Source organism: Gymnoscopelus microlampas (assembly GCF_963454915.1).
Source record: "Gymnoscopelus microlampas genome assembly, chromosome: 1".
NCBI classification, from domain to species: domain Eukaryota; kingdom Metazoa; phylum Chordata; class Actinopteri; order Myctophiformes; family Myctophidae; genus Gymnoscopelus; species Gymnoscopelus microlampas.
The window spans coordinates 39,328,101-39,349,228 of record NC_139962.1 but is presented as its reverse complement, the minus strand read 5'-3'; the positions used below and the strand labels follow the sequence as shown (position 1 = coordinate 39,349,228).

General features: G+C 42.9%; 2 protein-coding genes across 2 annotated transcripts; both read left to right on the top strand.

Annotated features, from left to right (window-relative positions):
* Window positions 1-4,568: 4,568 nt before the first annotated feature.
* tlnrd1 (talin rod domain containing 1) lies at window positions 4,569-8,264 on the top strand. Its single transcript, XM_084053344.1, has one exon. It carries the CDS (start codon window positions 6,542-6,544, stop codon window positions 7,604-7,606), a length of 1,065 nt encoding a protein of 354 aa, XP_083909470.1. The 5' UTR covers window positions 4,569-6,541; the 3' UTR covers window positions 7,607-8,264.
* An 11,084-nt stretch (window positions 8,265-19,348) lies between these two features.
* Window positions 19,349-20,818, top strand: LOC311043595 (eukaryotic translation initiation factor 4B-like; the record flags this gene model as incomplete). Its single annotated transcript, XM_084054896.1, has 1 exon — window positions 19,349-20,818. The coding sequence occupies one exon, from the start codon at window positions 19,349-19,351 to the stop codon at window positions 20,816-20,818; it is 1,470 nt and encodes a 489-aa protein (XP_083911022.1).
* Between the last annotated feature and the right edge of the window lie 310 nt (window positions 20,819-21,128).

The following is a 21,128-nucleotide window of genomic DNA, read 5'->3' as shown; positions in this document are numbered from 1 at the left end:
TTTTGGTTCTGTATTGATTTGACTTCCATATTTGTTTAAGTCTTATGAAGGTTGTGTATGCTTGGTTGATCCGGTTTGAATGTCCTTACTTGCTCCCCCATCATGGTGAATGATACTTCCAAGATATGTGAAATGATCTGTATTTACCAAGACCTGTTCCTCTATTGTTATATGTGTTGGTGTATTGGTGTTGATGAGCATGACTTCGGTTTTATTGACGGTTACAATCAGTCCACCTTGTTGGCCATAGTGTTGGAGTCTGTCTGTGTTTTCCTGAAGATGTGTGTGTGTGTATGTCATGGCCAGACTAATATCATTGCATGGAACCTGCATTTCCAAGGGGCGAATTAAAAAAATGCCTCTGGTTATAAACCCGGCCAACATTTGCATACTGGGCCCTGATTGGTCCCTCTCTACTTCGGAGGGAGGGAAATCTAATCACAGCTGAGCGGCACCAGACCGAATCTGCCATTTTCTTTTTTGCAATGGCAGATTCGTCTGGTTTCCAGGCTAGGCTAGGTCATCCGCAAAGTCAAGGTCTTCAATGGTGGAATAGAGGGTCCCTCGAATCCCTCTTGCCTTGTCTTCTGTGGTTCTCCTCATAACCCAGTCTGTTGCTAGGTTGAAAAGTAATGCTTGGCGGACTCCGGATCCTACCACAAAACAGGTGGTGCTTGTTCCCACTGTGCAAGAACTGTGGATGATATTAACTATGTGGGAGGGGATTCCATTTGATTATATATGTATCTGCAATTATCTGCACATTTTGGAAAATGCTGAATGATAAACTATTGTACGTGTCAATACCATATTCTTCATTGCATATTATTATTATTATATATGTATTAACGCGGCCATGTGTAGATGTGCTATTTTTAAAATGTGGGAATACCTTTGAACAACTCAGATGGGGGTCCCTGGCCAAATACATATCAATTGACATGAAAACCAGTCCCATAGAGCCCCATGGGGTCCTTGAGGGGTTCCAGCCGGGCCTCAGCCAAATTATTTAATTTCAATATTATTAAATTGACTTGAAATTATTAAAATATGAAAAAGTGTGAGTGACTGTTCAATATCACCACTATGAATGTATACATATGTTGTGTACATTTATGGCCTTTAGACAATTTAATTTAAGTCAAAATATGTGTTCATGTTTTGGAAAAAGTCAATTTGAGGGTCCCTGACATAAAAAACTTTGAAAACTCCTGCCGTGGACTGTAAAAAGTAAGGTGTATTTGAATGTATTCACATGAAAGGCCCAAGAGAGTATCTTAGGATACCTAATAATGTACAAATAAAAGTTAGTTATAGGCCTATTTGTTATATTCAGCACTTGGGTTGTCATTGCATGTACTCCTACGGGCTGGGGCGGCACCTGTCATCAGGGAGTGTTGGACGGGAGGAGTAGGATGAAGGCTTTATGTCCTCCCGGTGGGGGCTCCTCACTGGTAGGTGAGTCGGTAGGATACAACAGCAGTGAAACACACAAATGTGTGTGGGGAGGAATCCGTTGAAAAAGGTGTAAAAAGCACACACAAAAGTAATCGCCATAATTAATTGTGCATACTTTATTTAAGCATTCTTATATGAAATTAATTTCACTGACAGTATTTATTGTTCATTATGTCAGGAGATTAAATGATTTATGACATGCAATACAACACATTTTATAATTACTGGGATACATAGTCCCTATCATTATGGTAGTATTGTAATATTAAAGTTGAGTTGGAATCAGTTCAATAATAGAATTAGATTTATTTAAGCTGCCATAAAACAATTTAGAATAACAATAATAATAATAATAATAATAATAATAATAATAATAATAATACAAAAGTAGTTACAGCCTTGGCAACAGATCCTTTTCACACACAGCAACACCCCTGCTTTGAAAACAGCCCCAGGGTGAACATACTTCTTCTCATATGTTCATACAATTGACTGCTGGCCAACAGTATGTGTAGGCCTACCACAGCATAAGGTCAGTAGCACTGTGTGGAGATCAGCCCAGTCGACAGAAACTGTAGAGCTGTTTCCTCCTCGGCCTGCAGTGCTCCACCCAATGGCACCGTGCCCTGTGCAGCTGTGTGTCCAACAGACAATGCTCAAGTTGTGGTCTCAACGGCAAGCTAGATACACACACACACACACACACACACACACACACACACACACACACACACACACACACACACACACACACACACACACACACAGAGAGTGAGGCACACTCAGCTTTAGCAGTATTTTATTGTTGTTTTGAACCACAAAATAATCATGTGCATTTTATTATAGACCACACTGTACGGTCAATAGTTAAAACATATTCATAGTAGAGTTAAGACAAACTGAGTCCAGGGCATTATGGCCCCATTTCTCCCCAACTAGCACAAAACTGTGGCCATTTCTATCCCACAAGTCTTCATGCACAATCATTCAAGTTTACAGATCTTACTACAGGGAGTAGAGCCCTCCCACACCACTAATGGATTGGCTCCCTCCCATTCTTTGCTCTCCCCATATACCTTCTGTGATTGGACGGTGATTACAGCGTCATCGTGCTCAACAGTCGGAGGAGTCAGATTTCTCCAACTGTAGAAAAGCTTATGGTTGTAGATCAATGGCGATGGCCAATGTAGGAGGCGGTAGGGCACCGTTTCTTTATTTAAACATTTTAGCTGGCACACATTTATGTCAGAGTCAGATTCAAGCTTCAAGTGTTTTATCGTCACATTCTTAAACACAGCAGTGTCAAATTCAGAGTAAAGTTAATATAAAAGAACCCCGATATAGCATGTATTGACAATGATACAATTACAGTCTGGTCTCGACTGGAAAACGTAACTTAAGTAAACCACACCACGAAAATGTGCATAACATATTTATGCCAATACTTACATTTGCTACGTTTCCCCAGTAGGCCTATGTATATTACGTATTCAAAATCTCACCACAACCGAAAATCGAATTATATATATTGTAGCGACCCCACAATTTAAAGGAGAGATCCGGACATTTTAAGTGTTATCTTTGATGTGTCGCTAATCACTCACCAACATTGAAAGGGACGTTGAGTTATTCCAGAGAGTCCCCTCTCGTCCAGTCTGGCGACCCCTCCGTTGGCATAATAGGAGCCCGTGTAAGAGTGAAAATCGTCTATTATAACCGATGCACAGTTAGTTTTTTCTCTACTACTGCTCATCGAGAGGTCTCATGATACTCAAACAAGCACTGAATGTCGCGAACGAGCCACCGTTCGTGCAGAACGAGATGACGCCGGTTGCTTGTGGAAGAAACAAGCATGAGCCCATTCTATATCTCAATAAAAACGTGATATGTTGTTTAAAGTGGAACATCGTAATATAGCATAAATAGGCCTACTACATTATGATAAATAATGTAGGGAAAATGAGAGAAGAGAGAAGCCACCATGAGGCCGGTTTCAGACATTAGAAGTAGGCTACCTTGAATGTTACTGTTACTGTTTCTTAAGCAGCAATGACTATGACACAATACAATAATGGCATCAGCTGTGAGTGTAAAAGTAGTTTCTTGAATTACAGCAATGGATTTTGTGTGAATAAAGAAGACTACGGTATGCGCTACCGCTATTTATTACACGGCTTCGTTGAATGCTTGATTCTGATAGGTCAATCGTTGAATTCAGCGGCATGTTATTTCTGAATATTGACCGATGGGCTCAATAACAGACCACTGTCTAATCAAAGACTCAGAGCACCTGCTGTGCTGCTTGAATTTTATGCTGTATCCAACATGAGAGCCATGTAAACAAACACACAATGTCATTTACAACTAAACGTTGCTCTCAAGCATGTTTTTGAAAACATTTGAAGCGAGAAATCATGCAATAACCGGAAAATGATTCTATTTGATCAACACTTGTTTTCAGACGGCCACCGCAACACTTATGGAATACTTTCATTACTGTAAGCAAGGAAATACTTGTTGTTACTTTTAGCTCAATTTATTAATGTATTTATAAAGTAGCCGTGTTATAAGCAGGATAATTGTCACTTTGGTGTTAAACAGTGTTATTTCTCAACAACTATGGTGCGGCGACAATTATCCCTTACATAATGACATGCATTAAAGGACAACTTACAACAAGGGTTATTTTATTAGTTTGTAATGATAATAATTAAAAGATGAGTGTTTTGGCCTATTTCCAAAACGTGAATCTGCCTGTTACAGCGCCACCAATAGGCTGATTTGAAAGATGTAGCGTTGTGGCATTTCTTCCTTGGCCTAGTGGGGATGTACGTACAAAGTTTCACGGAAATCGGAGGCTGCGTTTATGACTATTTACCAATGGATCGAATGCCCCCGCCCCAGTAAAAAATCCTTACATCATTAAAAAAACGATAGAAAGCAATACATGATTTTTTTAACACTCATCTTTTAATTATTATCATTACAAATTAATAAAATAACCCTTGTTGTAAAAACAAAGTTGTCCTTTAACCCAATTTTCTGTCCCCCAATCCTGTTCGTAGCGCGCGGTGACGAGAAACAAATAACTTGTATGGTTCTGAGCGTAAAGCAAAGGCGCCGCTCATGTATGATACAACAGCTGCGGTAATAAAGTGTAGTCTATTCCATCTAACTTTAACTTTTCCCAAACGGAAGCAGGTGTGTCTTTTTTTTTTCTTTTTACTTTTTTTTGGCTAGGGCTGCGATGCGAACCAGCCAAGATAATACTGTCACTCAAAGGGAACTGACTGTCGGTCATTTTAAAGAACTGCGTTTTGGGTGTAACTTTGCCTTTACACCGGTAGTCTACATGCACCCACGACGGGGCCTCGGGAAGGGATGTCTCATCATGGCAGAGGGATCAGTCAGCCCTGAACCCAGAGGGCTCACATGGAAATACTAGAAAACTCTTAAGGAGCTAACTGACCAACCCAATAACCTGCCTATTCTTCTCGTGTGGGGGGATCTTGTTATTCGAGACCGCGGTTGGATCGTCCGGCCGTTGCCAGACAACTGTAGAAAAGTTACGGTATTTCGCTGTTAAACGCTTCCCTTCTGTTCCTGTGTTGCCACTTTGCTACAATCGCACCGTTCAAGTGCGACCACACCCTCCCCGCTTCCTGATACAGCAGTAGCCTAGATGTAATGCAGCGGGAGCAGCGCACTGCCTGCAACCAGTGTGGAATCACTGTCACTTCTTCAGACAACTTCAGCGGGTTGGCTGTGAAACAACTGATCAATGTTGTTGGACCCACTGCCGTCAACCACAGGGGCCAGAGCTGCTGCTATGGAGGATTTCCACACGGAGTCCCTGCTACGCAGGATAAGCGGGACTGAGCAGCACTCGCGTCGGGAGTTTTGCTGAGGAGGAGGGCGTATATGGACACAATGCATATGGAATCGAAACTATCGCACGAACTAGTTTCTAATACGGGCCTGCGTATGAAAAAGAAAAGATTGAAAGCGTATGGAGGGTTAACGTTGTCGTCGGGCTGTCGTTGCTCTCGCGTTGGATTTTATTTTGGAGGACTTATGGAATGATGGTGCTGGAGGGGAACGGTCAGAAGTGCCCGGGTGGATATATTCTAACTCTATGGGGTGGTGCCCTGGTTGTAACAAGCATGAGTCTGTTTCTCAGTCGAGTTAGGGTGGTCAAACTTTGTGGGGACAGCTTGCATAAGTACTCGATGCCGTTAAGTCCTACTTGCCCTCATACGAGTAGACGTTATAAAATCACACTTTCTTGATGTAGTCAAAAGACCCTCAAAAAGGCATCAGCATATTATTGAAGCAGTTCAGATATTGGAAGTGTTTCATAATGGGAATGTGTTTTTTATTTTTATTTCAAATGATATAAAGTAGCTATCGAATTTGTATTCTCAGTCTGCACTTTGCCTTTTTGGAGGCACCTTGGTGGCACTTCAGTTTGTGATTTGTGTGATCATCAATAACCAACGACCTATGAATTATACTATTTCACAAACACCTGGGACTAAGGTAGATATTCAGTCTTGGATTATGTTTTTTTTTTCTTCAGGGCATTTAAATTAAGTTGTAAACACAATAGCAAATATGTTATTACACTGAGTAGTTGAAGTTAGACCATTGAAGGGATTTTAATTCTGTATTTCTATTATAAAATTACTCAAAATTAAGAGGCAAACATCATATGGTAGAATATTCATTGCATCTTTGAACCAAGTTTCAGAATTTATCAACACAAAAAAATCTGCTCTGAATAACAATGGGGATACTGCTCAATCACAAGTGAATGCTTTGCTCTAACTAGATGTTTACATCGAGAATACAACTCCTGTGTGTTTTACCCACAACATATGCTGTACAGTGGATTACCAATACTCTGAAGGAATTTAAGGAAGACTGTTTGGCCAGTTGATATTTAAAGAGTTTGTTAAAAGGTGCGGCTTTTATTTTCATATCTTAGAAAATGTCTTAAACTATACAATGGAGTGTGCAGCAACAGAAAGCCGTTTATAATCGGACCTCCATAAGAGTAGCTCGACCCCTCTCCCCCCTTATTATGGCTAGTGGTGGCTCTGGCAAGTCAGCTAGCGAGGGATCTACCAGCACACCAAGTGGCAGCTTGCAGCAGAGGAAGAGGCTCTCCTCTATCTGTGACACGTGTAAGAGCAAGATGCAGCTGGTGGCCGACCTCCTACTGCTGTCCAGCGAAACCAGGCCAGTGATGACATCTGATGGGGTGGCGGTGGCCGAGACCTTTGAGCAGTGTCGAGACACGGTTATCGCCCGGACTAAAGAGCTCTCCATCCTCACGCACGACATCCAGAGCCAGCTCAACATGGGCCGCTTCACCGAGGTGGGCGACCGCCTGCTCGAGATGGGGGACCTGGTAGTGTCGCTGACTGAGTGTTCGGCCCACGCTGCATACCTGGCGGCCGTGGAGATCCCCGGCTCTCAGCCCTGCTTGCCGGGGCTGGTGGACCGCTACAAGGTGACTCGCTGCAGGCACGAGGTGGATCAGAGCTGCGGCGTGCTCCGTGTCACGCCCCTCCCCGACCTGACCCCCCAGCTCCTGCTGGAACTCTCACAAAACATCTCCACCAACCTCAAGACACTGACAGACGCCTCATCGCTGGCCAGTGAGAGGTCAAGGGATCGCTTTGCTAAGGAGCAGTTTAAACTCAGCGTGAAGAGCATGAGCACTAGTGGCATGGCCTTACTGGCCTGTGTCAAGGAAGTAAAGACCCAGCCCAGTGAGCTGACCCGGAACCGCTGTGTTCTCTTCAGTGCTGCTCTGGTCCAGGCGGTCAACGCCCTGGTAGGGTTCGCCACCGAGCCTCAGTTTCTGGGAAGAGCCGCAAGTATCTCCGCCGAGGGAAAGGGGGTACAGACTGCAGTTTTAGGGGGGGCTATGAGCGTGGTCTCGGCGTGTGTCCTCCTCACTCAGGGCCTCAGGGATGTCGCCCAGCATCCCGAGAGCAGCACTAAAATGGCGGATTACAGGGAGCGCCTGCGCAATTCGGCGTGCGCTGTGTCGGACGGATGCACGCTCCTGTCTCAGGCACTCCGAGAACGGTCGTCCCCAAGGACTCTGCCGCCAGTCAACTCCCATTCTGTGAATTAGTTTAGGAAGAGGTCATGTCAACCCATTTTGAAGTGAATGATCCATCTGTGCCCCTGTCTGCTTCTTTTGGCGTACCAAAGAGACTCACTTGGGTTAGCCCTGTTTGTCAGGTTTTCGATAAAGCAGATCAACATAAATTTAAAAAAAGCAAGGCTGTCTGTAGGAGTGCTTGTGTGGTTGAGCTGGTGAGCTGGGTTTGAAGTGTTATGGAGCACGTAAAAAAAACTACTGTGTTTGTGTCACGCTGGATGTGACTAAAGACATTACTAGAAACACAACAAACAAAACAACTTGGCAGCCTAGTCCATGCTCAACTGTTGGCCCTCTCTTTGCCAAAAGATAGCAATCTTCAAACCTGAAAAGTTTACCTCAGTTTTCAGCTATGGTGAAAACAACAGCCTTTGATGATGGATGTAGCCTCGCTGTGTAAACCTATGGCCTGTGTGACATGTTCTAGTACACATGGTTTTGTGAGAGTGGGAAGATTGTCTCCATGCTTGTTTTTCAATGTGTGTGAATTCTTATTGGGTAAAAGCTGCTGTGAGTGTGTGCCATAGGTTTTACACTATTTACCAGACTTACCATAGTATTTTAATGTGTTTTGGTCATGCATGTACCGGAGTATTTATTTCAATTATTAAAATTGTTGTTTCTCATATGCTGCTGACTGATGTTTTCTTGAGATTTGAAAATGTTTAGTTGGGTTTATAATATTTCAGCCACATGGGTGAAAGTCTAGTTCTGTTGCCCAGTCGCTAAGAAATATAGGATGTGATGATTGATATTGGATAGGTGCAAACAGTGCAGCTACAGTAGTAGTGGTGTAAATTAGTATTTTGTTATGTATAAATGTCAATGTGTCTATTCATATAGCTATTAGGTAGTGCTAACAAACTTGGATGACATAATTGTATTTTTCCCTTTGTGACCTGAAAAACAAAGTTATTGGTTTACGTTGATCCCCACAACATTAGTGTGTGTGTGTGTGTGTGTGTGTGTGTGTGTGTGTGTGTGTGTGTGTGGGGGGGGGTATTACTACTGTACAGTTATTGTAAATGACATTATTACATATTGAGTGATGGGATTAATTTGATGTAGAAGCAGGCAGGCCCACTAGTGACAGTTTTCATACTCAAAATGTGCTGTTCGGTTGTTACTGTATTGTAGCTTAGCTTAAATAATTGTCTTTATTCACTTTTTATTAGCTATTTTCATTAGCATACGTTTTTTAGTGCATTCACTCCAATGGTGGATAAACTAACTTTATAAAAGTGGTGCCCGGCAGGCTGTGTATTTTTGATCATTTACCCAGACTCCACACCAGCCTGTGCGACATTCATTGTTACTGGATTGCGTGCCTCTTTGAAGATGCCATCCAGTATGGAAGTTAGTTAGACCCTCATCTGTTCCATTTGTTATCACAGTTCCATGATAAACTCATAAAGGCCCCTTAGCTAAGGTCCCACTTGCTTTTGAAGTTGGAGTGTACTATCTTGCCCCTATAACCTCACACATGCAACAACATCCTCCACGCTTTATGTCCTACCCAGCTTGGTCATACCAAACCCACGCCCCTCTCTCTGTCTCTGGAGCAAAGCCACTTTAAACCTGAGGTCTTGACAAACTCAGCACTCAAATCCTCCTTTAATGAAAGGTTATTATGTGGGGATGTCCTGTGTGTGCTGCATTTAAAGGTGGATCTTAAATGAATCCCCTGTTAACACAGCACAGGTAACCATGGTATGAGACTGCAAAGTCTTTGCCAAGTGTGGCACTCTGGGTGTTTTCAGAGAATGTGGGGTACATTTTATACAACCATAAAGTCAATTCAACTGATGATTTGTCTGAGAGATGGACTAAAACGTTTCCAAAGCGTATTAGAATTGCTGTTCAGTAGAAATTGCAGTATACAGGTAGATTGAGTTTTTGTTTCTACGAGACCGGTTCTAAAAATAGAATCAGATTGTTTTCATGGGAAGAAGGAAGTCATTCACTGACTTTTAAGTGATCAGATTACCATTGTGCAGTGACAAGTGTGATGGAAGCCATTTGTTTAGTTATGCTATGACACACTATTTTTTTTATCAACAGTAGTGGACACACGGATGGATCTTCTATTCTCAGTGCACAATTAATTATTTAGCAAAGAAATATGGTGAAGTTGCCGAGAAGAAAATGAATGTGAAACAGTGAGTTGTTTTTGTAGTTGACTTTTACAGCATACAGTGAGCTCTCCATTAACCTTTTGACTCTCGTAATTGCACATAGTTAAACAATTGTACATCCAATGTTCTAGCACTGCAGCACACATGTGGGATAAAGCTGTAGAGGTCACTCAGTCATTAGAGCCTTTCTTCTTGACCCCAGCATTTTTCCTCCTTCCTGCCTGTGCTCGGTGAAGCCAAAACTGTTGGCCCACAACAGGAAACCTATAGCCTTTGCTATCAGGGTCGGCTTCCTTCACAGCACAAAATGCCGGAGTTGTAATTTTGAGCCAGGTTTCGCCCATTTCCTGCTGCAGGAGGGAAGCGTTTGCCTATCCTATCCCCCAGTCCCCAGGAGCCACTCTGCAAGCTCCCATCCCTGTGGTGGTGACGACATTGTGGGTCCCTGGGGAGAAAAGACCTTTATCATGTTTCACACATGTAGAGAGATCATGTTCCTGCTTTGGTCAACTTGGCTGCAACATTTTTGTGTGGGGCCGGTTGACTTTATATAACTTTCTTTAAGTTATAAATTCTGCATTTGAAATTGGTGTGGAACTTGTGTGCAAAACAGCACTGCTCAAATATCATGCCACTAGGTTTTGTGCCCGGCAAGCTAGCAACAACCCTACAGGTGTGTTTTAGTAACCAATGCCAAGCTAACCGATCCCATACAATATGCATTATTGATAGGCTTTACTGATCAGATGACTGTATTGCTATGGCCCTGACACCAGCTGGCTGGGGATCCACAGATAATGTTACAGTTGGTGTAGAAGTAACAAGAGATTCAGCAGATGAACTGTCACATATCATTACTGTCATCCTATCATCGCAATACATCCATAATCTTTTCATTGGAATTTAGTTTCTTAACCCATTAAAAATAGCAGATATACAAGCTCATAGCGCCGCACCGAGTGCTGCGCTATGATCTTGTAGATCTGCTATTTTTGAATAGCCCAAAGTATAAAATAAAGGTTATAGCTAAAAATCTAAAATTAAACAGCTACGCATGAAAACTACAAATCATACAACAAAAGCAGTTTACAGTTTTAACAGGCAGAGCTGATCTCAGATCAGCACTGCTCGTCTGGGAAATTTTGTGAATAGGGCTCAGAGTCCCAAACAAGGAAGAACTCACATATCACATCACTGGGTGATAAAGGGAAATGCTGTTCCTGACTGTAAGCTTTTATGGCCCAGGGGGAAATGAAGTATTTTACTTTGAAATGCTCAAATTAGTGAGTGCCGCGCCATGAGCTTGTAGATCTGCTTTTTTTTTAATTGTGAAAATGTGTGTGAATCTTTGAATATATATATGTTTTAAAGTGAACATTTGAACATTTGCCCTGAGCACCACTGATACAGTACATATAGCATATCTCTGCTGTCCGGCCAGAACCAGCTAACTCCAAAATGGTAATTGTTCAGGAAATGAAAAACAAAATATACATTTTTCAGAAAATGAAGAAAACCTTATATTTTTAAAACAAAGCAATACTGCCTCATCAAACTTGGTATTGTGACTTTATATATTATCAGATACTTGCATGTGTCATTATATTATCACCACTTTACCCAAATCCAGCTCAAGTGGAGTTAGGAGGTTTTGTCCATCATTGAGTGGAGTTAGGAGGTTTTGTCCATCATTGATAAGAACAGCTGCCAATGAATCTCAAAGCTCACAACACATCACAACGCATTGTGAGCTTGGAGATCAGCTATTTATGGTGTGCGCCATCCTCATATACTAAGTATAGATCAAGCTGAATGCTGTACTTAAACAACTTTTATTTTAACATGCATTGGAAACATCCATGGATCTAACTGTTACCACTGTTGTTCTTCTACAGTTGAGTACAACAAACAATTCTGCCTCAATACTCAATACTAAATGTATTTAACAAAAGCAATCATGGCACACCAACAATAAATAAATGGCATATCAATAAAAAATACATTCATGAATAATAGAATCTGTAGCCTATCAAATCTGTAGCCTACTGCACTAACAATAACAACCACAGTTGCATTTACCTATCCATCAACATTTTATTATTACACTGTTGTGTGTTGCCTAAACCTTCCAGTCACTGGGTTGGTGAAAACACCCCGCAAAACGGTGACCAGAGCTGAGAGCAAATGACTGTTCACTTAAAGTCTCTGCTAAAGGTGGAGGGTAAAGCATGAATGCAGTCTGACATGAGTGATATTCAGTCACATCCTGCATATTGGTTTAACGCTGAAATTACACAGTGAAAACTGTCCAAATTTATATCTGACAATTGGTAAAAAAAAAAGTCTGAATTAAGTTTTTTTTAAATCTGTAGTATTTATATTTGACAATTGGCAAAAACCCTGTATATATAGTATGCAGCAGTGGAGAGCATGAGAGGAGGAGGGAGTTGTTTGTTTTTGACGGACAGTTTGAGGATCCAATGGAGTTGGGAGTTTTCGTCAGAGGCGCTTTTTAATACTTTTCATAGGTTATTATAAAAAAAAACTTTACACAGATGTAAAGGGGGTTCAATAGCATTGATTTATGAAAAAAAAAAAAAAAATGAAAATGGAGTTAGCTGGTCCCGGCTGGACACCGACGATATATAGTATAGTTATACAGCAGAGACAGACAGGAAACAGGGGGAGAGAGATGAGGAAAGACATGCAGCAAAGTTCATCGGGACGGGACTCAAACCTGCAATGCGCTGTCAGGCTGCATTGAAGCCTAGGTGCCCGGACCGCTAGACCAGCATTCCGGGCCTACGTCTGGTCATATTGATAACAAAGATTGATAAAGCAGAGTGATCTGATATTGTTCTGGTAGAGACAGTCTCTGTCGCCACAACATGCACACACACACACACACACACACACACACACACACACACACACACACACACACACACACACACACACACACAGACGGATGGAAACATCCTTATAAGAGCACGTGTTCAAAGATCTACCTTTCGCAGTCTATTTATAACTTGGAATACCCCCTCCTTTACTTGCCTTTGCCATAGTGACACTGGATACACATGGAAAGAGCTTGTATCACTGGTCACTCGGATTCCAACAGCCATCTTTAGACAAAAACATGCATACAGATTGAAGTATAGAGACGCAGACATCATGTCCATTGTATTACAATTTGGGTTAGTCAAATACAATTTTTTTGGTGGTCTGATTATTACATTTGAGGTGGCTGTTATTTTAGGAGAAGTGAGTCTATTGTCCTGTGGCCTTGACATCTGCTCTGTTCTAGAGAAAACTACCTCCATTTCACCCGAGTTCACCCACAGAATGTGGAAACTTGGCTGTCTCTCAATTCCATTTTTAATTCCAGCCCTGCCTCTCCTTGGCTCACACTGAGGCTGAGAGTCTGCGGCACATGCCTGAACTTTGACCCTTCCCTAAGCAGGTCAGAGCCTCCTTGTTTTGCCGGACCTGTAGGAGGGACAGTAGATTCTTTGTGCATAAAAAAAACGTGTTCACGGCACGCCCAGTGTCAGCTGGCTGTGTGAATCTTGGAGCCACAGTCAGGGTTGAGGGTTCTTTTGGACTGAATATTTTGAGACATCACTGCTTATGAATGCAGTGTACAACACATTCTGCAAAGTCACCCTCAGTTCTACCCGCTAAATCCATGACCTTTTCCACTTTTCCTTTGTCCGAGTTCTGTCCCTGACCGGGGCCACCACACCCTGCCTGCTATTGTACTGAGGATATACACTGTACACACACACACACACACACACACACACACACACACACACACACACACACACACACACACACACACACACACACACACACACACACACACACACACACACACAGGGCAGGACGGCGTCAGACCACCTCCGCAGTCTTTGTTTTAACAATTATATTAGCAAAGACCTAGAGCCACCTGTGGATTTGACAATACAAAGATGACTCATCATGGCAAGCCTATCCTCATCCCACTTCCCCCACTGCTGGGAAAAAGTGTGTGTGTGTGTGTGTGTGTGTGTGTGTGATTGCAGCTGGACACAAGGTTGATATCCTGCTGATAGGAACACCATACTTACAGTATATAGTGTGTCTGGTGTTAGTGTAGAGAGACGGAAGCTTTGTTATGTTTCATTAAACTTTCTATTGTCTTCCGTCCAATCCTCTTGGTGAAGGGCGGTTGATTTTACGGTCATGAAAAGTAAAAAGCAGCAGCTCTCACTGCTGCTGGCGTTCCGAAGGTCAGCATCTCACACTGCTTTTGCGGGATGATTTATATGTGACTATTAGTCGAGACCTTCAGTCAAGCTAGCTGTCAAGTGCTTCGGCTTGCATTTCATCGCTATGGAGGACATTGTGTGATCATCTTATAAAATCGTTGACCCTTCATACACATTTGTCTATTCTATGAATAAGTGGAGAGGATGTTTAGATGAATTTGCACCTGGAAGGATTAATGTTTCTTCTCACACTTTTTATCTACTTCCAGTGTAAATAGGCTATTTGTTGCTCTCTCTAGTCTGTAATACTGTGGTGTCCTGTTGTGCAACTACTTGCTTTGTAAATGCAATCTTTAGTTTGAATTGATTAGAGTTTTAACTTAAAATAATTACTATTTGATTAACCACTTTGAACTTGGCATCCCTGTGTTGGGAATGTCATAGGCAAAATAGAATCTACAAGCTCACAACGTGTGGCGGTGCGACGCATTGTGAGGTTATAGATCTGCTATTTTCGTTACTTTTGAAAAAATGTGTGTGTGTGTGCGACTGTGCGCACGCGCGTGTGTGTGTGTGTGCGCGTGCGCGCGTGTAGGCTAATGTGAACCAGCAGTAACCCTCTTTTCTGGGAACATTCTCAAGGTATGATGTCATCCTTCCCAGCCACTCTTCTGCCCTTTTTTCTGTCTCCCACACAAAGCCCCTTCATGTCACCTACATATCCTCAAAATAACATGCACATACTGTATGAAATATCTCTTTTCTTTTTATTATTCTAAATCAGTGGTTCTCAAACCTTTTAATTTCAACGACGCCCCATCACTCACTACAGACTTGTAAGGGCCCATCTGGGATCCTCTCAAGGAACCCTGAGGGTCCCACTCATTCTGTCCTCTGTCGCAGTATGCACAAGTAAAGGTCACATATAACAGAGAGATAAATAGATTTCTTAATCTATTCTGTCCCCAACATACAACACATACAACGTCATATCTTAGATCATTGAGGGAGAGAAAGGGAAGAGGGGAGAGAACGAAAAAAAGAGCAGTGTAATATTGCTTAAATATAAACCCTGTTGAGCCCAACCCTGCTGCCTCTGTCTGCCCGCCCAGAGATGGAAGTGAAATCCTGTAATACAACAGTCCTGCTCAGGAGAGAGAGAGAGAGAGAGAGAGAGAGAGAGAGAGAGAGAGAGAGAGAGAGAGAGAGAGAGAGAGAGAGAGAGAGAGAGAGAGAGAGAGAGAGAGAGAGAGAGAGAGAGAGAGAGAGAGAGAGAGAGAGAGAGAGAGAGAGAGAGAGAGAGAGAGAGAGAGAGAGAGAGAGAGAGAGAGAGAGAGAGAGAGAGAGAGAGAGAGAGAGTCCTGCTGTTTCCAGGCTGTTTACTGAGGATGTTTTGCCATGTTTTCCCTCTGAGGTGTGGTCCATTTCCTCCAGTTACAAAGCCTTGTACAGTACAGACGCAGCACCTTGTCCACTGTACCATGATGTCACATCATCATGCGTCAATATCAAGTATGAAAAGCTTATTATAACAAGACCAGGAGACCTGGTTCTGCCAGACCCAGAATAAATTCCCTTTTAGGCCCATGTATGGACGAAATTCAGAAGTCCCTTTTATGCCCATGTATGGACGAAAGGGGGACAGACTTTTATGCCCATGTATGGACGAAAGGGGGACAGACCGAGTTATGCCCATGTATGGACGAAATGGGGACGGACAAAGCCTCATGTAGGCCGACCCCTTGGGTCTGGCAAAAAGGTGTAAGTAGTACTACAACAACAACAACAGCGATTGCCAGCACAAAGTTTCATTATGATAAAAAATATATGGGATATTATATAGCCCCAATAGTGTGTGTGTGTGTGTGTGTGTGTGTGTGTGTGTGTGTGTGTGTGTGTGTGTGTGTGTGTGTGTGTGTGTATATCTAGAGTTCGGGCCACGGCCCTCATACCTACGTCGCACCGCCAATCCGACTGATATGCCCATATATGGAGAGCTCAGTATCTGTAAATCATTGTCCCCTTTATGCCCATGTATGAAGATCTCTGTATCTGTCAGGCCTTGTCCTGTTTATGCCCATATATGGAGATCCCTGATGTCATCAGTATATGCGCATATATGGGCATGCGCCCTTTTGTGCCCATATATGGAGCTGAGTGATTTGTTTGCGTCTGATGCCATGACGACACAATGAGGTTTGACAAGGTTTGGTCGTAGCTCTGCATTGGGAAGTCCTTATATGGCTATGCTGTGATCATCACATACATTTGATTTGATTGATTGATTTGATTGAAAAGTTTATTTCGAATATGGCAGCTTTTAAAAAACAATATAACAAATGAAAGCAATTCATTCTGATTAACAGATGAACAGAAAATGCATATTCGAAAAGGAGTGAGAAGAAGCATAACTTATTGCTCCCACCCCTTCATCATCAATAATAAATATAACAACAAGCTTCCATGCTGGTCCACTTCTACCTACAGTAAATACTTCTGTGATATGTGATATATATACGCTTACTACATACAAAATCCATCCATACATCCATCCATCCATCCATACATACATACATACATACAGTACATACAGTACATGCATACATACATGTATTGTACGTACATACATACATGCATACATCCATGCATACGCGCACCATACATACATTTACACCAATACAAGTACATATAAAACTATGCATACAATACAATTTCTATAATAAACTTAAGAAAGAAAAGAAACCTAGAAAAAACAGTACCTAGTGATATCCAGTACCTTCTTCATCCCTGTACCTCATGAGTATCATGTCTTTAGGGTTTTTTTAAAAACTGTTTCATGTTTGCACATCTCTATAACTCCACCGTAAAATTATTCCATTGACTCACCCCAACATTGGAAATACAAAAACTTTTTCCAGTCGTGCGCCTATAGTGTACTTTAAGATGACATTTCAATTTTCCCCTTAAATTATAATCCCTCTCCAGTTCTCCAAACAATGTCTGTATGTTACCTGGTAGTAACATATTATAAGCCTTGAAAATAATCATTAAGAAACTGAAGTTTCTTCTATCACATTTGGGTCATGTCTTTTGCTTGAGAAAGGTTAAAGTGAATCTTCCTAAAAGCAGTAGACCAAAGTCTGCATCCTTCCCTAGTTCAGTTTCTTCAGTTCTCCTCTAGGTGGCAGCAAGACCCAGCCTCCTGTAGGTTTCTGATCTTCTAGACTAGAGCAATGCTTAATTAAATACCCTATAGGCTACTCGCCAACAATATGTTGTTCCAAGCATTGATTGATTGATTAAATACTTCATTAACAGTTTGCAAATAGTACAGAGGTACGATTTTACAATGATTTTTAAAAGGACAACACAAAAAGCCCTAGGGGCTTGTTTCCATTGTAAGCAACACCGTTGTATGACAAAGTATAGTGTCAGTCAATCAATCAAAACTGAGGGTGGTAAGTACACAGATAAAACAAGACAGGCTTCATGTGACCAGTTTCATCAGTCCATCGGCATCAGTCATATATGACATAATTATGCACGTATCTATAACGTATAATTCCATATTTGGGCAAGGTTGCAGCCCGATTCGGTCACCATCCTATCCTATCCTGTCCTACTACTTTAATCCTATCCTATCCTATCCTATCCTACCCTATCCTACTACTTTAATTGAAATGACCTTCAAAGTACGTCCAGGGTTGATCAGCACACGATCACTCCACTTGCCTCCAAACTTGCCACATACTATTTATCCGTGCTCTGGCTAACACTAAAGCTTCTTTCCCCGCCTTCAATGTACTTACATACTGTACGGTTAATATACAACTACATTTCCTACTACATCTTAACATTTTAGCCACAGCACCCCACCCTACTGTGCATCTCCATATACAGTATGGTCATATCAGTTGGATCACTGGTGCAACGTAGCTGTGATGTAGCTGATCGGGCCTAGATGTGAGGGCCGTGAAGCGGCCCAAACCTCTAGTTAACTTAATTATAAGTTACTTAAATCTCTGAGTGTGTAAGTGTGTGTATCTGTCCTCACGAGAACCATCTGACTGATCAAATTCAAGCTCTTCACTGGCAGGTGAGTCAGTAGGATACAACAGCAGTGACAACACAGAAATGTGTGGGGGGGGAAAATAATTGGCCCAACGACTAAATTGGGAAGAAAAAGGGGGGACTCTAAATTATAATTAAAATATTTGTTTCTTTTAAAATTAAAACTTGTGTGCATATTGCCGATGACCCAAGGGAGTGCCTAGTATAAAGTGGGTCGGATCAGCGTTTGTGGGTCGGATCAACTACCGATATGCCCGTATATGAGCATTTATGGAGATATACTGATGACATCCAGGGTAGCCTGTTGCGCCTTTCTTTGTCCTTATAAGGTTGATTGTGGGTGTGGTGGTCTCAAAAGCTAAGAACTGAACAGGTGAAGGATGATTGTGGGTGTGGTGGTCTCAAAAACTAAGAACTGAACGGGTGAAGGACTCGCACACCACAGAAATGTTGACACCAAGACAGAGACTAAAATAAAAATGTATTTCATTTTTTACATGCTCAACCCTCAAGTGCACAGTGATTATAGTATGTCTGAGATGAAATGTACTATTTAGTAGGAACTCAATAGTATGCTGATTATGATATATAGTACATTAGTTTATGATTTCGGACGTAACCACAGTCCCAGTATGGTCAGGAGGGCTCCTCTGTAGAAGGCCTCTCATTTCTCTGTGATGTGGACACCAAGGAATTTGAAGTCACTCTCCACTGTGGTGCCATCTATGCCACCTATGTTCTCACTTTCTCTTTCTCTAACTTCTGTGTGAGTGTGTATGTCTGTCCTTTGCATATCTCGAGAACCGTTCAACCAACCGTTCAAAACCAGTTGTTTTTAAAAGTGCTTTATACTAATACATTTGATTTCAAACTTGCTGTGTGTATTGCTGAGGAACCATGGGAGTGCAGTTTGTAGTGTCAGTCAGTCAGCTTAGTGGTTGTTCAGAACCAGTGAGTGGCAATGTTGGCTTGTTGTACTGTAACAATGTTTGAGGCTTGAGGCTTGAGCTAGAGGCGTGGTCACGGTCAATTATGCCCAAATGTGGAGATGACTGATGTCATATTGAATTCCAAATATGGAGTTCCACACAGCTTCAGACTGGCCTCCAAGGACTATGATAATAGGTATTGCACTATTAGATATGCCTAAATATGGAGATGATTGTCTCCATACTGACATAATACATGTCTGACATCATAAACTGAACTCCAATTATAATATCTGCTAACAGGATGGAGCTTCAGTCTTCAACATGGCAGCAACAGATAAGAGGAAGACTAAGAAGGGGGCGAAGACCATGAGTCTGGCTGAATTCCATGCCAAGGACAGTGTAGTCTGCACCCCAGCCCACAGATACCCGTCCACCAGTTGGGGTGACAATACGGAGGACCTGGATATAAAAGACTCCTCGCCCTGGCACCCAGTGGACAATAATACATGCTGGACTGCCCCCATCAACCGCTCCATCCTACCCACAGCGCCACGCTCTACCCGTGAGCTGGAAATTGACCGTTCCCGGCTGCCCCTGAGCCCACCCTATACAGCTTTCTTGGGCAACTTGCCCTATGATGTCTCTGAGGACTCCATCAAAGAATTTTTCAGTGGCCTGGCAATCGGTGAGGTGCGTTTACCTCGGGAGCCAAATTATTCAGATCGACTGAAGGGGTTTGGTTATGCTGAGTTTGATGACGGGGAATCCCTTCTGAAGGCCCTCAGTCTCAATGAGGAGAACCTGGGAAACCGAAGGATCCGTGTGGATATTGCGTCTGACAAGGACAGAGACAATGGTCCTATGGGCCGACGTGACCAGGTTAGTCGCGTGTCAGACATGGGTACTGACAGTGACTGGAGGGCCCGGCCCACCACCGGAGACAATGTAAACGATGGACCTCCTAAGAGAGACGATGCCTTTGAGAGATCAAACGACCGTAACTGGGACAATGGAGGACGTGACCGCAGGGATCGCAATGACAGCAGAGGAGGTTCTGATTCTCGCAGTGGTGTAGGGTGTCGCGCCTTTGGCAATGGCTACCGGCGTAACTATGATGAAAAGCCCAGTTATGAACGATATGAGAGACGTGACGAGAGGCGTGAAGAAAGACCTGTCCTACAGAGGCCCAAGCTGAACCTGAAGCCTTGCAGCATTCCCAGGGAGGAAGAGCAAGGTGGAGGAGGAGGTGGAGGTGGGGACGCCCAGTCCCCCAGCTCTGGCACCAGGGCCTCATCTATTTTCGGCGGGGCCAAGCCGGTCGACACGGCGGCGAGGGAGCGTGAAATGGAGGAGAGGTTGAAGAAAGAGCAGGAGAGGTTGCAACCTGAAGATGGGGGCCGGCGTCCTGACAGAAAGCCCAGAGACAGGGATCATCCCAACTGGCGCAATGAGGACACTGCTGGGCGTGCTGAGCGTTCCCACACAGGAAATGAATCAACACAGCCAGGAAGTAGTTCTGGAAGAGGCCTGCAGTGCAGTGAGAGTGAGTGCTCTGTTAAGAACGAGGAGGTAATCAGTGGGAGGGAAGACAACCCCTTGTCTCCCGGCTCCTCGCCCCGTCCCCCCTCCTCCAAGGAGCCACTCAAGGGGATGCCTGCCCCCCCTCCCAAGTCGAACGCCTGGGTCAAGCGCGGCGCAGTCAGTGCCAGATCCAGTGATGGACATGGACAACCTCCCTCCTCAGCTCCCCCCAAATTTAGCTCTGGAAAGGAAGTTCAACTCAGCCAGTAAATATGCCGAGAACACAAGGAATGAATGAAAACCCCTGAGGGCGGGCAGAGGAGAGAAACGGGGAATGGGGCTAATCTCATGTACAACAATGAAAATAATGGTGTGGCTCTCAGACATCATATTGTTGTAATATATGGAGAAATGGATCAGGGTGGCTTCGTGGATCTTGGACTTCATGTGGCCAACCTATGTCAGTCATCTATGACATATATTTGAACTCCAAATTTGGGCAAGGTTTCAGCCTGTTCAGAGTCTTGATTTATATAATATTCAAATTTAAATATTATTTCAAATACTTCAAAAAATATAA